The following is a 20,567-nucleotide window of genomic DNA, read 5'->3' on the forward strand; positions in this document are numbered from 1 at the left end:
AGAAGAAACAATTCAAATGTCCTGTGACACGTTTTTTAAATATTATTTTATTAGTGAATTAAAACCGAACTCATCAGCATATAAAATACAGCACGGCAAGTTTTAAGGTGCAGACATACATCATTTAAAAGCAGTCCACAGACTTTAGGACGGGTGAGCCTGACTCCGAGTTAGACACCATGAAGTGAAACTGGGAGAAGCCAGGGACTCTGTTACAGGCCGCACCTTAAGTGGTCAAAGAGAGACAAAGTCAACGCTACAGGTGAAACTATGTTTTTTCTCTTGTCTCATTAAAGCCCAATTTAATTATGCTAGTAAAATGTGATCTGTATTTAGCTCTGCCATACAAATGCTAGTAAGTCGGATCACATCCCCCTAATTACAAAGTCCTGTGAAGACATCAATGAAGGCAAATTCAAATATCACAACATTACATCACATTTGATTGATCCGTTTCTAGCCAAACAGGCTCTCATGCTCACTGTCAAAGCACCATAGACTTGGAAAATGAGTTGGTTAAATGGCTTAGTTTTAATGTAAAATGTGATATTAAACAAATTAATTGTATATAAATAATTGAGTTCAATCATTGGGTAATGGCAGTTTAGATAACTTTTGTTTAAACATTTTAGATCAAAGCCTCATATGGCAATATTATAAAAACACGTCTACACTCATTTATATTTTAATGACCAATTTAAAGAGATTACAGCAACTGGTTTAATGTTTGATGTTTTTATTTTATCTGCTGAAACCTAATTTACAACGGATTGTCTTGTAAATGTTTTGAATACATTTTTTTCAGAACTCTATTGTGGGTGTGCTTTCTGAATTATTTATACATATTAAAGGCAAAATGCAATTTAAAAGAGAGGTTTCATGTATGAATGTGTCTAAGCATACACATCTGCTTACATCTCTATAGATATGAGTGTGTGTCTGTCTTAGTGGCTAAACCGTCTGCATTTGTGAACTTGAACACTCACCATAATGGCCTGTTGTGTTAGCACAGATGACGGCTCCAAAGAACTCTGAGTAATGCCTCTTGATTCTGGAAATGGCCGTCTTGCAGGCTGACGAGGGATCTGCCCCGGCCCTCATCAGCTCCACAGCCAAGTAGCTGTTGGCAGGATTACATGCAGTACACATGAGGAAAGCTAACAAGTGCTGTCAGGGCCACCAACCAGGATGTGGCCGTGATTAGGGTGTGGGATAAATCTGACGCAAACATATCTGATGTCAGGAAACGCTGATTAAATATGATTTTTTAAATTTTGTTTTAAGTTATCCTTCCAGACTCACTGAATGATATGCAAGAGAGTCATCACACTACTTTTTAGGCGTTCACAGGTGTGTAAAATTAGCAAACGGGGGGAAATTGTAGTCATTTACCATCACACTATGCAAATTGCATGCTCTACACTGGTAATTTGGGTTCCATTAACTCCATTAGCCTGGAGTCAAATGTATAAAAATTAGTGACACAGTTCCCCAAAATTTTTTTCAAAGTTTTATGGTGAGAAATGTGTAGAAGTCTCATTCCTCCGTGAATTCTCCTGACAGGAGATGTACCACGTTAGGTGTTATTTTCCACACATGATAGTAAGCCAATTTGTTCAGGAAAAATACCCATAACGGAGAGATGTACTTCACATTCGAATTTTGGCATCTCATAACAAAAGGGAAGATTCAGGATGTTTGGAGTAGAACGACAGATGTATTTTTATAAACGGCCTATTGCTGGTGATGTGTTACTGCTACATTTTGACAGTGAAGTCCCTGGGAAGGCTTGTAATCATACTTACAAATAAATGTGTGTTGCATGAAAATTGAATGAAAAAGGCAGTCCACACCAGTAGCAAAGTCTTCTTGAAGAACTCAAAACACCAATTGATCCAGGAAGTGACTCGGATAGCTATGATTGAAACAGGCGGCCCTCAGGTGTGTGACTATGAATGTAAAGCTGAGTGAAACTTTAAAGTAAACAGTATGTGTACTCCCCAACCTATCCTGGATAAATAAACCTTATGAGACTGCCATAGTCTCACAGCCTGGAAACAAACAGCTCCAGTCTCTAAAAAGCATCGCCTCCTCTGTGCAATGTATATGACAGTTTTGGGGCAAACCGCCACTCTTTAGAATACTATTGTTGCAATTGCAGCAAAAGGTTCACAGCAGAAATTGGCTGTTTAAAAACTACAAGTGTCACAGATGTCAATATTCTCTGAAACATAGTTATTCTGTCAGGGGAAAAAAGGCCATGCAACAGCCCTATACTTAAAAAACGTACCCTTAAACCCTGGTTAGGGTGAAGAGGAGTTGTGATCCAGTCACCATGTCTCATGGAATTTTAAATGCAATGCTGTTCGAGCTATTGGCGACTATTTATGACGGGAAGCTATTTTTATGCACATGTTAAACTGAGGAAGAAGGTACCTGGGCAGAAAACGCATCATGATGTCTCCATCCCCAGTAGCAGCAGCAGCACCAGCTGAGCTATCCGCATAGGCCCCTGCTCCAGCAATAGGAGAGTCCCCAACACGTCTGCAGGACAGTTTGCTTTTTATTATCTCAAAAAATAGTCAATACTTCTGTCTCTTGAAAATGTAGCAAATGGCTCCATGTAATAGCACTCAACACATTTGCAGCATCATTTTGTTCAGTACTGCAATTCATTATAGAACCCTTTCAACCCTTTTTGTTCCCAAACTGAAATTTGTTCAACAGGAAAACAAAGCTACAGTTATTGTTCTTTTATGGTTAAGTAGCTCTAGTCAAAGCTTGCATATATTTATGCATCAAAAAAGTAACAAAACTGAAAGAAAGCATGCTAAAACATGACGTCCTGTAGATTAACCTAATAACCCCTGATGATTTTGTTTTGTTGCAGGCATCACATTCTAGCTCAGTTTATATTGACAATACAATTAAGTTGGTTGGTAAAACATGACAATCTTTTCGTTATACTTTTGTCAGTTAAAGAAAAGTTAATTTGAATTAACAAAGTTTTTTGTTCTTGCATTTTGGTAATTATCCCAACATACCCTGGAACTTTGTGAGTTAGTCCATTGGTCGATGTCCCGGCAGCTATGTGACCATGTTGATCAAGAGCAACCATCCCTGTTGCAAAAAACAACAAAAGATGTGGTATTTAAAATGTCAGCCATCACCAGGATATCCTTTTAGCTGAAGAAAACTTGACAATGTCAAAGACAGCGTTTATACTGTTAAAGGTTTTTGTGACTGCAGCTGATCAGTACATTGGTCTCATACCACATTAAAATTGGGGCAGGTAAAAATTAAATGTGTGTAGAAACAATAGTTAATCACTAGCTGTTATTAAAAGGGGATATACAGTACATTAGGGTATCTAGAGTGCCTACCAACCAACAAACCATCCCGTTTTTGTTTTGGGCTGCCTAGATCAGTAAATGTGATTCAATAAGCCACTCAGATTTGGCTCCCCTTCCTATGTAACATGAAAGACAGTAAGAGAAAAGTAATGTTTTTGTTTTTAAAACTAAGCATGAAACCCAAAATATAAGTATGTCCCCTTTAAAGATGTATCTTTTGGACAGAAACAACAATTCAAATCTGAATTGTTCCCTGCTGACCTCTACTTCAATAGGTCTGTCTATGTTCCTATTTGGCATAAAATGCTGCTGAACTAGTTTCAATGAAGTGCTTGAATACTAGACTAAAAACAAAATGCCCGAGGAAGTCTGGCTCCACTTCACACTCCGTGTTAACAGATAAAACCTACCTATGGTGTCATGGGAGAGCATATTAGCGCGCCGTGGCCTCTTGTTCTTTCTCACTGTCGCCCTGGGCTTGTAGGGTCCGCAGGACTTGGAAGGGTCTGGAAACACATTCTTTTGGAGAGGAAAGTAAAACACCATCACTGTGAGCAGTAGGCATGTGGTAAATTACCTTTTGCTTTGATTTGCTGTCATGTAATGAAATAAAGCTATCAGCCCTGTTCTCATCAAGTGGTTTGGCACCTGATAATAAACAGCAGGGAGTCTTGTTGTGTTTGGACTCTCTCTACTATCTTATTTCCAGTTGCTGAACCATTAAATGAACAAAACAGCCCAGTTTAAATTCCTGCCGCATCCAAAATGTGTCCTTCAGCAGTGAAAGCCCCGTGTTTTAGTGTGACTCGACAACCTAGTGTGCTCTAGTGCAGTTTTGTGAAAAAGGTTTTCCTGTCTCTGTACCTCGCGGTGTCTTCTCTGCACTTATGAGTGACTGATGTACCAACTTGACCTGCAGGGAGGAGTGAAAAGTTCATTCTGCTGCTTTGATGTTTAATGTAAGTGGGAGTCTGCTAGAAAATGTCAAATATTTAGTTGAGTGAACAGAAAGCGGGCCATGAAAGGTAAACTTTAATATTAAAGCAAAGGTCTTCTCATATCACATGCACACTGTGAAAAGAAAAGAAGTCACCATCTGGATTCAACGAAGCAAATATGTAAGATATTGGATAATTAGTAATAATAATAGTAGTAATAATTAATTACTGCAGTGATTCATCCATGTTTGAGCTGGTTATTTAACCCTAACTGATGCAGTGAATAGCTTCTCTTTCTCAAACAACCTTGTCGGAAGAAATATCCTGTGGTTATGGAAAAGATCAAGTCATTGGCCTGCATCAAGCAAAGAAACTACTGAAATTGGTTTAAGAAATGTTCAATGGGGTTTTAACACCCGGAAGGATAGTGGTGAAAAAAATGTAGAACTCACGGCTGTTTAATAGTGAATGTAAGAGCCTTTCCCCACGCACAGTGTGGAGAGAACTCAAGGGATTGAGACTAAACAGCTGTGGAGCCTTCGGAAAATCAGTGAGGCTAATTGGGTAAAAGGCTTCAATTTGCTAGGGAGCATAAAGATTGGACATGAGCAATGGAAAAAAGGTCATGTGGTCTGATGAGTGGAGACTGACCCTGTTCCAGAGTGATGGGTGCATCAGGGTGAGAAGCGATGCACCCATCATGCCTGTTGCCTACCGTACAAGCCATATAATCTGGGGTCGAATGTATGTAGATCAAAACTCATCTGTTCTGTGTACTATTTGTCAATATTTACTGCCACCTCTTAACTAGATCCAACACATTTTAGTAACTTTATTGTACTTGAAATGATTTATTGGCATCAACAGATGAGCAAAACTTTGTTGGTAGAAGTGATGGGCTCAGTCTTTTCCATCAACTGTTGATATGACTTTGAAAAAGGCATTTAACTCCGAAGTTGAGTAGTGAAGCAGCTCAGTGGAGGTCCTTGAACTGGACACCCCCAAGTGTAAAATGGTGTTAAATTTGATTAATAGGGCATAGCACACTCTCTCTGGAGCAATAGCAGCTGACTTAAAAGGGAGGGGAAAAATCGTATTCTGGAGATGTTTGGGCGTTATTGAGGAAGTGAACAGGTTCGTTTAAAAGAATAGAAGCAACCCGGGGCTGTTGGGCATCACTTTTTTTATGAATGTCTTTAGTATGCCTGTCAGTTTTTCTGCTTATTATCAATCTTTCAGAAGCAGCATGCCTGTAGCCAATACAAGTGAGAAAAACACACTCTCTAATACACCCACCCACACACCCACACACACACCCACACACACACACACACACACACACCCACACACACACACACACACCCACACACACACACACACACACACACACACACACACACACACACACACACACACACACACCTTTCGATAATTAGGTTGGCAGTTGCCCTTCAGCCACTGTGAGAAAATATTCACTGATTTGTTGGTAGTCAGGTCTTCTGCGATGAAGCCCGTGTTTTCAGCAAACACAGAAGCTATACAGAGAGAAGAAATACTTTCAGGTTAAGTTACACATTCTGGTCCACGCTGACCTTGGGTTAGAAAAAACAACAGGTCACAAACAAAGGAGGGGCCGGAGGCAATCTAATCTCATTTAAGGCTCGAGTCTTACATCGCTACCGTTCCGAACAGCAGTGACCTTACCGTTACCATGAGAATGATATTTCCATTATGATGAATATCTGATTTAATGTACTGAGTCTCACTGGGGGAAAACAATGTTTTTACAACGTTTTTCTCTTGTCTTTTAAGGATTTCTTCAAGTATGAGCCATATTATTTGGTTAACGGTTCACTTATAGTGGAATAAAACGTTTCAATATTGGCCTTCAGTTTCCTTTAAATCGCTTCCAGAGAGAGGTGCTCCTCCTCCTGCTCCTCCATAAATGTACCGCTCTCCTGAGAAAAGAACTGAAGGCCACGTATTCATTGCCAACTACTGATGTTGGTTATCTGTGGCTCAAAGCTTATTCAAGTGTTGCATAAAAACTAATGCAAATTCAAATACCAAGGTGTCTCTTTTAAATATATGTGCTATCTCTCTGTTAGTCAGGACATATCATTTATATATAGTATGTTGTTGTGTGACCGGATTTCTAAATGTCAGGATTATCCCTTCCAACATGAGCCATTGTGGGTTTTTATTCCTTTTCCTTGTGTGGATATTGATCCTCACATACCTGACTCTCCTGCAAGCAGTGTGTGGTCAGTATGCTCCATCACAGCTCTCGCTACTCCGATGGCATTCTTGATTCTTCGCAGGTCTGCAACTGCACCCACCTCCATTGTGTCTCTGGTTACAGGGAATGCACAGAAAACATTGCAACTGGTTTAAAAGTAACCCGTGGAAGCTTTGACTTTTAGCAGCGCCATGGAGACTTTTTTTTTTGTAAATGTTTCATGGAGGAAGGAAATGCGTTCCTCACATTTTGCGAGACCTCAAGGATACATATTTTGGTAGCACTGAATGCAAACAGACCTTTCGTTTGTTAAGAGGAAAACTCCACCTTAAAAGAGGCAGCAAGCACTCTATCTCTTTTACAAATCAGTATTGGTGACTAGTACAGCAGCTGCATGTCGCCGACGCTGTTCCTCAAACTCGTCTTCTTATTTGTGACTCTAACATATTGTAGTTGAGATCAGCTCATTAGCACAATGAGATGTCCACCAAAATGCTACTCGGGCAAACGTCTAATCACCCAATGTCTGATATTTATGATTTAAGCAATTATACAGAAAAACACAACCTCCTCTTTTATGGTGTGATGCAATTGACTAGAAATGCCTTCGTGATAAACACCACATCTGTTAAACCTACGGGGCTGCAGCTCGTGGTGATGAAATGACTTCACAGAGGTGTTTGTAATATTTATTCACCACAACAAACTCAAGTCTCAATGTTGCCATAGATCGGAGTCTGGTCTGTCTCCTGGACACAAAATGAAAAATTTAACATTATACTTTTAAGTTATTACATGGCTCATATTTATTGCAGGGATGTTCCATTGGATTGCATTAAACCATGCAGGTGTTTGGATTCTTGTCAGACTCTACAATATGTCTGCTGGTGATAGCCACTGTATTTCTTATGCTGCTATATTGGATATTGTGTGTGAGACTATCCTCTTCCCACAATGTATTCATGACTATGTAACCCCCCAAAAAAGATGTTTCCCTTAAAAAATGGAATAAGGAACATTCCATGGAGTAATAACAAACTACTTGCTTTTTTTTCTGAGCGTGTTAATGTCTGTAGTTTTAATTTTATTAACTGGCAAGCTTTCAATCTAAATTAGTGCTTTACTGAAGAAAGGCTGGCCTCAAAGGTCAACCAGTTATAGCTGTAAATGTTAAAGATGTGTATATATATCATATATGTCATATATATATATAGCAACAGCACACATAGGCTGACAGCTGCAGGTGTCTAATTAGTTGTCATTTTCAATTAACAACAGGTCATCTATCTTCATTTAAAGGTGATATTTCCGGAGTCTTAGTGAAGTGAGAATGACAGCATTGCTCGAAATTCAAGATTTCATCAAAAGGGCTGAAATAAGATTTGCAAAAAAATAAATAAATAAATAAATGGGCTTGGCCCGTCTTACACATCTGTTTTGCACAAATGGCAGCTGGATAGAAACAAGCCAGCTGTTAAATTCCAATAGCCATATGCATGTTTTATATGTTGCCAATCTTCTTCCAAATGTATTTATAAAGCACACTGGCCAACGTGCTGTACAATGAAATTACAGGAAAAACTATAAAAACACAGAAATTGCACACAAGACATTTAAAAGACACCTTGTTAATCAACCGCTTCTTTATGCTGCATTACAACTGATATTTACCGTGTCATTTCCTAGTTTTAGTTTCAACTAAAGGCACAGTTTGTGTCCCCAGTTTACCCGTTCATGATCATGGCGTCCAGCGTGGTCTCTCCAGACTCATCTGGACTTCCGCCATAGCCAACAGAGCCATCGCACTGTTCCATTTCACAGCGGGCACAGCCCTTCTCCACCGCATCCAACACTGAGCCGCCGGACTGCAGGACACGCCACGCTGCAGGGTAACACACAACACAGTGAAACATTCAGTATATCACATTACAAGACAGACATCAAAGTAAACACCGTACGCCAGTCACATGATGTTACAGTAGACTTGCAGATGTATTCCACCTTCCTAATGAGGTTTAGATGTGAGAAATTATTTATTAATAAATTCACGTTTACAGAAGCAGTCATTGTCAATGAAAATAGGTCTCAGAAAGAAAAATCACACAAGCAAAAAACTATGACAATCTAAGACATAAAAGTTTAAATCTGTGGTGGTCCATAATTGCAAGTGGATATGCTGATGGAAACAGAAATGTAGTAAATGTATATGCATAATGTGTATAATAAAAAGATGATGAGATGACCAGTTCCTAACAAAAAGGGAAGGAGCTGACAAGCATTTGGTCACTGATCCCCCAAAGGCCCATGGGGGATCAAATACCAACTGGTAGCCCCGTCACCAGCTTGCCACTAAATTCTCAGACCATCACACTGTTCAGCGGGATACCACCGCACATTCCTCCTCTTATCATTTATGATTTCTCCATCCATAAATCCATGCCGTCTACCACGTTGGGTAAGTGCTCTTGTCTCAGGATATAATTCTTTTTTATATATATCAAACTCAGCATTACGATCCTTTTCACTTAGGAAAAGCAGCAGAATGGAAGAGGAGATTAGCCTGCTATTCTCAGCTGCTTCTATAAGCCCCCCAAGGAGAAGAGATCTGCATAGGCGGATCAATAGAAGGGGCTCACAGACTACATTTTTAAATATCTACCCACAGCACAGACGGCATTTTTCATTTCCGCACCCACCTCGGGGAAAATAGGTGAAATACATCTGATGAATTAAAGGCTATCCGTCAATCAAATGGTGAGATTTTTGAGTTAACTTTAAATCACCCATAGGTTTTTGATGATGTTGCCTGAGACGTTTTGAACACCGTTTCTATCATTTCTTTTTTTTTCGTGTCGAGCTTTGCACCTGGTGGAACTCCACTTGACAGATAAGTCACAAGCAATGCTGGAAATATTTTCAGTTTCAATTTGAACATGTGCAATGCATCATCGTGAAGGAAATCAAATAGAGCGAGGGCAGACCCGGCGATGGCAGTTATGATGCCTAGTGGGTTCTACCCAATTCCTATCCCCATCTTCGACTCTGATGGTCTTACATTCTTGTACTGTTAAGCTGTTGTGGAGTCACGAGCATACTGCAAAAAAGACTTTATAATAGTGTGAGGTTATGGAACCTGCCAGGGATTGTAGCTACATCTCACTCTCTGTCTCCTTTCATGATGGGAATTGCTCATAGAGTTCGATCTTGCAGTCATAAATATAAGAAACTCATAAATCTTGTAAAACATTTTCATCATTATCAATTTAAGTGCACATCATTTTCTCCTTCAATCATTGGGGCCTATGAGATGACTAGTGAGGCATGCCCTTCACAATTTACTGAAGTCCAAAGGAATGTCTTATATGTTTCACTGTGTTTTTGTTGTTTTACCACCATCCAAAAACTAAAGAGATTCAATCGTCTATCAAATATGACAGTGACCACCACGAATGCCTGATATAGTTATGTGATAATTTACTGAAATAATTAATCGGTTGATCAACATAGTTGCTGATTCATTTTCTGTCAATCAATTAATTGCTTCAGCTCTAAACGTTTCATCACAATCTGGAATGAGAGAGGAAAAAGATATCAAGCAAAGTCTTAGTCCTAGTGAATCATAGCGAGACTTGCATTCGACATGCACTTACTTACAGCTATTTAGTTTTGTTTTTGTTGGGCATGATGAATCATCTAATAGCGGTCAAAATGACACAACCCCGCTATGACTAAATGCTATTACATTTATTGATGAAACTGCAGCTCCTGTTCTGCAACTAACAAGACTGTAGGCTAGTTGCTATTAAAAAGAAACTTGTCTTTACAGAATGAAATAATTGAGACCACATAACTTTTTTTAAATACCACTTTGCAGGTACTTAACAACGTACCTGGTGACTACACTACAGTTTTCATAGTCAACTATATTTGCAGTGTATATAGTGCAGTATAGCAGCATAGTAAACTATCTGTCCTTTTTGAAGCACCTCGCTATAACCTGGCAGTGACGTCACCGCGTTGCCTACCTGCAGTCGTCGCATTCTTGAACGGCCAAGTGTTGATAACAAGCGGTAACGAAGCACGTCCGAGCGGAAACAGTAACGTTATCGGTAAGGTAGAAATCAGGAGCGACACAAACATCTTGTCCATTCAAAACGCTACATGAACATTACAGCGACTCAGAGGACTGTCGGCTTCCTGTTCATCGCTATGTTTTCACGCAGAGTATTATCGCAGCAGAATGCCGGACAAAGCAGGCTGTTACAGCTAATATATTTTAAAAGAGAGTTCGCTAAACTTCGATTCAACAAAACGTTTAGTTTTAACTTCCTTGTTGTGTCACGTGTTTAAAGGGCGGGCTCTTCTTTAAAGGGGCAGAACACATACTGAGCAGGGCGTCCACACAGGTCGTGTTCCCTTCGTGGTAGGCAGCAGGATTCTCGCGATGTCACGAAATAACGCGAGGGTCGTGGGATCTGGCGTGTGATGCTTGACCTGGGGTAACAAAAACAAATGAGGTAGGCCAATAGCTATATGTATCTAACCAATGCAGCAATTGCCTATATCAAACTCTTCTTTGCCTGTGTGTAAACATAACATAAATAAATAAAGAGGCTACTAGACATTTTGAAAGTAGTCAACTATTCTGTATGATATACACAATTATGGGTAATAATGTTTTGAAGGGGCCCAAATGTCATGAAACCTACATTGTCTAAGTAAGCACTGAAGGCAAGCTATGCTTATTAGACAGAAAATGTGTAAATGTTAAGAGACAAAGGGGTTCCAATGAGAGTCACAGTGCTAATTAGCTTTCAATCATTACTAACATTGTGGACATTTCAGACATTACTCACTAAATACTTTGAGCTATGCAGGCAAGCTTATGTCCACTATAATGCTAAATGTCAGCATGTTAATATTGTAGCTGCTATGCTAATTGCAGGCCCATAGTCTGGTGTATCACTGGAGCAGTTACCGACGTGGAAGAAATGATGTACCATCTTTGATTTTACTGCAGCTGTTTCAACAAGTCAGAATAAGAGCACATGTTTTATTGATATCAAGGAGAGTTAAAAGAGGAGATCACGTCACGCGTCATATAATTGGGGTGCAACACTTGTGCAATAAAAATATGGTCTGCGCTTGGCAAAGGGTGCCAGATCATAGCTCATGGGGGTGATTGAGATGTCCGTTGGGAGGTTGTCATAGTAGCCTACTTTATGGGGGAGAATTTCAATTCTGCAGAGATCTTTAATAAAAGACCAGTTTATTTCTAGCGCCATTTCCTTTAAGCCAACATCACAGCTGCAGTTATACTATGCATGTGTCATACCCTATAGCTCAAGACGGTGCCCCAGCCTTTATTAAAAAAGCCTTGATTAATTTGATCCTGGATTGCATTCCATTCAGGTGGGGCGGTTGCAGAGCCCTGCTTCTGTGCCAGCTAGCTCATTCGTATGGCTTAAAGGAACAGAGCCATCATTAACTAAATGCATTGCCCTCGACGAGTCAAATGGGGGGCTGTCAGAAAGGACCCATTGACTCTAAGGGAAATCACCTTATCCTTATCAGATAAAGTTCTGCTTTGTCTGACTGACACTTTTTCTCTCTTCCGTTAGACTGCTTAGAAGTTCACTTTCCCTCCAGTAAGTTAATATTTTCCACCTTATTCCAGGAAAGAATTTAATGAGCACTGCACCAAAGATAAGTCTTTTGACTGGAAAGCACCTATTGAACTAGTAACATCCAATAATTCATGTCTGCAGAATGACCTTTGTAACCTGGCAGTTTTCACTGGTCGCCCTCATTCACACCAGAGTGCTCGGACTTGACCGCATCGGCTGAAACTCGAATTGCTATTGGCAGCGTGGGATCTTGGTGACTTTTTCTCAAGGGGTTCATTCACTGCGGAGATGGCGGGAAACCATGGTAAGTATTTGCGGCTTGTGCTTTTAGTCGATGTTACTGCCTGTGCTTTTAGTAGAGGTCTTGGCTCAGGACAATCTGTTTTGTGCTTGGCAAATGTCAGCGAGCTGACTAAGCTGTCCTTATTGCTGACGGTTTCCCTGTCCAATTTCAGCTTCTCTACTGTGTGCTTCACAAAGATTCAGTTTGTTAGAGGCATGAATTTGTTGCATGGTGCCCTGCAGATGTTCTTGTAGTGGATGTCTGATGCTTCTCTAGTAAGCTGCTGCATCTACAGGTACCTCAAAGGTATTGAAGGCATCCAAGCTATTTTATTTGTTTTCCTTTTTTGCACATGCATTACAGTATGCCTTCATGCTATTGATGTCACTAGTGGAATATTCAATACTCATTCATTTAGATACTCTAATGTGCTTCATATTTGTAAACGTATGTGCTATCTGATTCAGGGCACAGTTATGCTCCCTATACATAATTTTGGATTTCAGTTTAGGGATGCAAATCACTATTGTGCAGTTTCTCTGTGTAATTTTGGCCTTGTGAAAATTAAAAACTAGCAAATTTGTGACTTTATAAAGTCTTTAGTTGTAGTTTTCCCCCCCCCCCAACCGTGGCCCTAATACGCCATCGTAATAACAGCCCCATATCACAAATCATAAATTTGCCTCAGAGGGCTTTACAATCTGTACAGAGTGCGACAGCCTCTGTCCCAGGACCCTCCATCAACTGCATTTAAGCCTTTCTTTTGTATGATGATGCTGTTGGTATATTGCTGCATTTGTGTTTGAGAGCAATCGAAACGATCACTGAGCTGCATCGCAAAAGAGACTTTGCTGCTTAGTCTATGTGAAGTTTCCACAAAGAGCTGAGCATAAATGTCCAACCACAATAATCAGACATTTGCTTGATGTGTCTGACTCATCCAATGTTAACAAAGTACATCAAAAACTAATGAAAGCGGAAAAGTCCAACTTGTCCCAATTCAGAGACCGGATCCTCCGAAAGTATGTGCCACACAAAGGCTTGTCCCTCAGAAGATCTAAAGTCTAGTCTGAGCCTGCACCTCTTCCCTAACCCGAGACCGAAACTAATTGGACATTCAGGCAGCGGCCCTCATCACCTCATAAAGTAAAACTTCAAGTTGATTGCCAGGCAGTTTCTCTCAAATGAGCAGAGAGTGTAGCTGTGATTAATTGGGACGATGATGATAACAATGATTAAAAAATACATTAAGTCGTTGACATAAAAAATGCTTGCAAGAGCATATCAAATGACAAATAAATAGCTGAGGAGAATAACATCAATCCTCAAAGTCCAAAAAGTTATTCTATTGTGACACTATTGTGAGTTTTTGATTTACTTCAGATTTTTAGTAAACAAACATCTCGGTTCTGAAAGAGGCAGGAAATGCTTTTTTTTTCCGAAAAAGGAATGCAAGAAATAGAAGAATCCCCCCCCCCACCTCTTTTTTGTGTGGAATACTCTAGCCCAAATGTATCATGAGTGATTGGTTTATTTGTCTGTGCTATAAATAAGGAGCAGACGATCAATACAGAAGCCCAGAAAAGTCTTAACGGCCTCACAGATTTTCTTTTTCACTGTGCATGTGACGTACAGCAGCACTTTAATTTTAGCCCAGTGCAAAACTGTGCTCCATTAAAAAAAACCACACACAAATAAACGAAAATGACTCCCACAGTTCACTCATACCCGCTGCTTAGTGTTGATATTATTGCCCTATCAAGTAGCGAACACATGATGAATGTAAACCTTCCGGTTTAATGGTTTGGATTTTGATTTCAAGTCACGCACCAAACTAGAATTCCCTCGGAGAGCAGTTTTTAACACAAGGTCATTAGTTAAGTGTCATCTTTAATCATTTGAGCATCTAAATCAGTGTCCCATCAGTCCTTTCGTCAACTCCTCCATTTTACCACCTGGTACGAGGAGGCTGATTGTGACGGAGTGAAGGAAACAGACTGCGATGAGAAGTTCTGGCATACTCTCCAAGTCATACCATATGGCACAGCCTTGACACTACATATCTCATGCTGGGTCTAGAATTTTTCGTTTCAAGTTTTCTGGAATAACATATCCCAGCGGAGGTGGGCAAAGTGTCCCTCAGAACAGAAAACTTGATAGAATTGGAGCCTCTCATTTCTTGCCAAACAAGAACAAAGCGTAGGCCAGGCGAGGGAAACTAACAATATAGTCTAACCTTGAGACGTGGACGCCAACAGCATGCCCTCTTTTACATTATTCATATGAAAAATACAATTTTCACTTATATTTTATTCATTGGTTTTCCCTTAAACAATGGGAAGTCCTAGTGTGGTTTTGACAGGGGTGTCTGACGGAAGGAAAATGGATGAGAGAGCGAGAGAGAGTATTATTACTTTCACCTGTGTTATTGATCGAAATTAAAGAACAGCTGTTAGAGGAAAAGCTTTTTAAAAATAACTTCATCAGTCACCGGTGTCCTTTCAAGTTGTTTCAATGTCAGTATGGGCGTGTGCAAGGGCTTCTGAAGAAATGCATATGTGGATGTCCAAACCACTGTTGTGTGTATAATATCTGATGGACAATGTTTGCTTCCATGATGGATGGCTGCTGACAGAGTGTTGTTGCAATGTACAGGAGATGATTCAAATGTTCGCTTGGTTGATACTGGATACTGGATATATATATATATATATATATATACTGTATATAATCCATTTGTTTCCCTTTTGTGTTTGTGAAACAAGCTGGCGACTTATACACCAACTCTTGATATACCAATATAAATACCGAGCCAATATCCCCCCATATGTTCATCTCATTTATTAGTCACACGTCATCTGCAACATTAGACAGAAATCCATGCATTATCTGCAACCACTTTTCCTGTTTAGGGTCACGGGGGTGCTGGAGCCGGTCCAGCTGACATTAGGGCGGGGTCGGGGTACACCCTGGACAGGTCGCCAGTGTTGGCCTACTATCAACTACTTCTATGAAACTCCTTACAACAGGTGTGTCAAACTGATCCAGTAAAGGGCCGCTGTGGCTGCAGGTTTTCATTCCAACCAAGCAAGAACACACCTGATCCAACCAATCAAGGTGTGAAGGCAAATCAGGTAGGTGAATAAGTCGAGTCAGGTGTGTTCTTGCTTGGTTGGAATGAAAACCTGCAGCCACAGCGGCCCTTTACTGGATCAGTTTGACACACCTGCCTTACAACAAGGTCTGGATTACATAAGTGTCGGGACATGATTTCTGTGAACAGTTTTCACCAAATCTATTTTTTGGGTGCTTTTAGCACCACAAGCCTGGTGCCATTTGGTCCCGTTATGAGAGAAGACAAGCATCTCTACACCTGACCTCTCCGAAAATGGCAACTCATAAGAAAAGCAATCTAGATACAATAAATATGGCACTACAGGTCAGAGGGAAATGTGTATTTTTGATTTCATAGTGAACTGCTTTTTTTTTCCTACAACCAAATCCTATGAAATATTGTGCTGTTGTGAAAAATTCAACAACTTGTTTTAGCGGTAAACAGCTGTGAGTTAAGATGGCTAACCAAACCTTACCTTAAGCACCTTAATCATACAGTGTTTGGATGTGCAGTCTGCTTCTTCTGGTTTGTCTCACTGACATAACATTTATAACTGTATGCATCTTAAAATAAATGATCAAGATGAGAGGAAGCTTTGTTGTACAGTAGAAACAAAAGGTATCATGATTTTTGAAACACACCAAAAATGTGCCATCTTTAAGCCCAGGGAGATACAGTAGAAGTTTAGTTCCTTAAAATAAATGGTTTATATAAGAAATTAAGTTGTTTCTGAACATAAACGATGGGAAATGGTTTATTTACAAATAAAGCAATCGCATCGTTTTTAAATTGAGATATTTATTCAACAATTTTTGCTGTTTCATTGTGAATGGTTGGGCACACGCTGTCAGCATAAGAATCCTGGCAAGAGGAAGGGACTTTATTGTACAAAAACAGCTACATTGTATTAGTCATTTTGATATTAAACTTTAACTTCTGTTGTAGATGCTGGGAAGGAAACAAACAGCTCATGAATATGCTAGGTGAGGGAATATCTTCTCATTAAAGAGCATTTTTGGTCAGATATGTTAATACAAATTAGCAAATTGGCATTTTTCAATTCATCCTCTGAACACAGAAAACGAAGACAGAACACAAACAAACTCCACTGCAATACCCAGACCTTCCCTACTTTATCTTGAATGCCAGCAAAGTGAATTAACTCTTGGTATGTTTTTCCATGGTGTCCAAACAGATGGTGTGGCAGTTTGTCCAGAGACCTGCCTTTGTAACAAAGTTTCAAACGGAGAAGTTCAGATAGCAATGACAGGTCTGTAGAAAGATAAGTCGACTTTCAAAAGCAATAATTGGGGTAAACTGCCAGCTAGGTAGGCTGCAATACCAGCTGTCAGCCACCAGAAAAAAAAAATCTCAGTTCATGGCTGGCACTGGACGAAGTATTCCACAGAACAGATCTGTCCTCAGAGAAAACATAAGCCAAATCTATCAAACAACATCAGTTGATAAAGTACTCCCACCAGGCAAGTTATTTTCATGAAGTCACAAAAAAAAAAAAACACTGGAGGAATTATCCATTTGTTTCCCTTTTCAAGCATAGCCAAGAAATCTCATTCACCTAGCTAATTGCTAATTTATTTCACACACCTCTCACACATTTATTGACCAACGGTGTTCGTCGCTACCAATGCATGAGAGATTGCTGGAGTTATTTAAACACAGCTCTAAAAGAACATTGTCAATAAGTGTATCAACATTTAATTCAGTGAGTATATCTTAGTTATATTAGTCTGAAATTCATGTAACAGTGCAATACATATGGCAAGGTAGAAAAAAACGTTTAAAATATGGATTAAAATGTTAATGTGGTGACATTAATGATGTAATAACCTGAACAATGAGGAATATAGGTTGCTTTGTTTTCAAAATATTATCATCTACTCTCAGTATATCTCCAAAATGAAAATTATTGGAAGTCAGTAATGCTGGAATTCACCCTTCTTCATGTTCCAAACTTTGCCTTTTGTTTCAAGGTAAGACTGTACATGATTCTTTTATGCTTTGACTTGTTTCCTGGAGACCATTGTGGTATTTTTTGTATAAAACATGAATCCAGGCTGCAAAAACACAAATATAGAGAGGCATAATGATTACGAGACTCCGAAGATCTTGTCATTGCATGCGTATGGGTGTGGTTCAAGGGGGATGGCTGTGTTTCTTTTTCCTTCCCTCTTGTTAATATTTTTTGACTGAACATTGTTATTACATTTCCAGAATAACTTCTTTCCACCGTCACGTGTTGTAAAACAAATTTCAATGAAGAAAAAAAGTTAACTCAAGATGAAGTGATTAACTTTATTTGTTTATCTCAAAGTAATTTTGAAATACAAAGATCTTCAGCTCAGGAATGTTTAAGCAAAGAAGAAGAAAAGCCGCCCCTGGCACATTTATTGCAGCGGGGGCCGGCTTTTCATTATGCTCATGTTTTAGGCGGCTTTGAAATAAGTCACACAAACGCCTACATTGCATCTCCCTGTTTATGAAATCAATCTTGTCAATGCAATGTCTGACACGGAGTTTGATATACTATGCACATCATTTTAAAAAATGTCAGTCATTCAATAACAATTCCTCATTTGAGCCAATCCATTGTATAAACCATTGACTTTTTTTTTTAACATCCAGTCATGTCAGCTCTTGAGATCATGTTAGCAAATCTGCATAGTCAGTCAGCCATCTACAGAGGCTTCAGGAGCTTAGATACAGCTGTATTATTTGTGATTGAATGTTTGAGTCTTCTGCAAACTAGGATTTAAGGCCATCCAGTGTTTGCTTTTTCATTTAGTTGAAGCATGCTGAACAGACTGTCAAGACATGCTGGATTAAAGATAAATCCATGCATGCACTTCTAACTAACAGTCAGACTTCTATAGCTAACAGGAAGACCGTGCCCAGTGAGACGCCATGTACACTGCTGTAGCTGCAGGGGGAAGAATACGCAAGTTTAGCAGAGTGTACTTTTGCAGTGTGGACCAAATAACAGTGTGTTGTTAGGACCCAATCCTGTCTGTGGGTGGATGGATTCTTGGGAGAAATTTAACTGTACTTTCTGTTTTGCTTTTACAAAAACAGAACAAATAAAGTATGTTTTGTGTGTACCTTCAAGTTTTGATATCAGGTAACTGCAGCATCAAATATTTGAAAAGTATTATAAATTACTCCTTTTACCAGAGCTGTTTTTATTACCATCATGTCCTCTGTAATTAATTGGTAGCATTTGGGCTGTGTTGGCAAGCATCTGGCAACATGATACGTATTAACACAGGGTTTACGATTCAGTATTCCAATACTGTAATCAAAGCCATAATGCATTTTTAACAGTTCATTTTAGTCGTAGTGTAGTTTATATACTGTGTAGTTTATCACAGTCCCTGTGACATCTGACATCAAAGCTCTGCCTCAAATAATTGCTTGAAAACTATAAATTAAAAATGTTTAATTTAAAAACAGTTTTTGATGTAGTATCATTTAAACTAATATTTAAAAACCGGTAGTTTCTATGAGAATCAGTATAGTATTACACAACATAACATCGCGATACTCAAGTGTACCGATATTTTCTCATACCCCTATGTTTCAGTCATAATCTATTAATGGCATACAGCGTACACACATTTTTCTCCGACATGTATTTTTGTGAAAAAAGTGTCAACTAAGGATTTATTTTCCCTAACGAAGGCATCATTTATCTTGAAACAATACAAGAAAATGTATAATCTTGACCTGGCCAGTGAGTATGCCTTTCTTACACTGTACTCTACTAAGGTATAATGTACTCCCTTTTGTATGCCGTGGTTTTATGATAAACGATGCAATAAGTTGCAGCTTGTTTGTCAAATATATGAATAATGGTTAGAGGAAATTATATGTGTTTTTCACCTAAAAGAGATTAATCTCTTCAGGAATCGCTTTGAATAAAGTTAGGCCCTCGCACATCAATGAAAAAATTAGACTTGGGGATTCATTTTAAATAATACATTAAAAGCCCCTCGCAAAGTCGCATCATGCACAAGTATCCTTAATGCCATTATGTACATTTTTGTCCTGCTCTATCCATTTATTGAAACCACTCTTCACCACTGTGCTCCCGTTGTCACAACTGATACATTTACACACCTTGGTTAAGGATTTAGATGCACTCCGCATGCTGCGGGTCTATTAAAGTCACTCTGCTGTGAGGCGAGAGCGCCGCTTCAACAACGGGAAGTGACAGAACAGTAGCTCATCAGTAGCTATAGTGATCCAGCTAAGTCAATCACAATGTAATTGTGCCTCTGATCCAGAGGATGGGGCTGAAGCATTAACCACACAGTTCTGTTCAGCTATTCTATTTTATGGCACGACGACGACAAGGCTGTATTCGCATGACACTTGCATATTTGTGAATTGAATTTCAGCTCACACCAAGACGACACTAGATACTTTCAATCAGGCTTCCAAGTGGCTAAGGTGGCTGCCTACTGATGTGTCTGAGTGGTTTGAATAATGGTTAAGCCACCATAGCAGCCTAATAATGCAAAATGAACGAAATGGATGCTGGACCAATATCCTGAAAATACAGTGTTGCCCACATGGAAATCTCTATGATTCTTCCAGAACACTAGATCCACCTACTGCAAAAACCTGATCCCTAAACATCTTCCAAATATGTTTTAGAGGCGTTTGAGATGTCTTTAGAGGAGGGAAAACATCTTGGTAAATCTATCACAAAACCACAGGTATTACTCTGGAGATTTACATTTCTCTTCACGCATAAGAGAGCAAGAAGAGGCACTTTTTCTAGCATTGTCAGGGGCATGTCTGTCTTTTTTTTTTTGTTGCTCTCTATTTCCTCCTGCCTGAGAAGTCCTGATAAGACACACAAGTGTCTGGGGACGAGTGTAACCTCAGCATGCTGAGGTGGGATTCAGATTGTTTGATGGTGTGACTGATTAACTGTTTTTTATTTAATTTTTTTATTTCTTTCTTTTGGCTCCCTGGTGTTGCTGGGAACA

At 39.4% G+C, this 20,567-nt stretch overlaps 1 protein-coding gene across 1 annotated transcript; it reads right to left on the reverse strand.

The window, feature by feature from the left end:
• Window positions 1-17: 17 nt before the first annotated feature.
• aga (aspartylglucosaminidase) lies at window positions 18-10,857 on the reverse strand. The gene is made up of 9 exons (XM_084009743.1): window positions 10,556-10,857; window positions 8,259-8,412; window positions 6,531-6,643; window positions 5,714-5,826; window positions 3,764-3,872; window positions 3,045-3,120; window positions 2,437-2,544; window positions 987-1,120; window positions 18-225 (listed from the first exon to the last, which is right to left on the reverse strand). The coding sequence occupies exons 1-9, from the start codon at window positions 10,677-10,679 to the stop codon at window positions 125-127; spliced, it is 1,032 nt and encodes a 343-aa protein (XP_083865869.1). The 5' UTR covers window positions 10,680-10,857; the 3' UTR covers window positions 18-124.
• Between the last annotated feature and the right edge of the window lie 9,710 nt (window positions 10,858-20,567).

The sequence above is a fragment of the Eutrigla gurnardus genome (assembly GCF_963514095.1).
Source record: "Eutrigla gurnardus genome assembly, chromosome: 5".
Taxonomy (NCBI): Eukaryota; Metazoa; Chordata; class Actinopteri; order Perciformes; family Triglidae; genus Eutrigla; species Eutrigla gurnardus.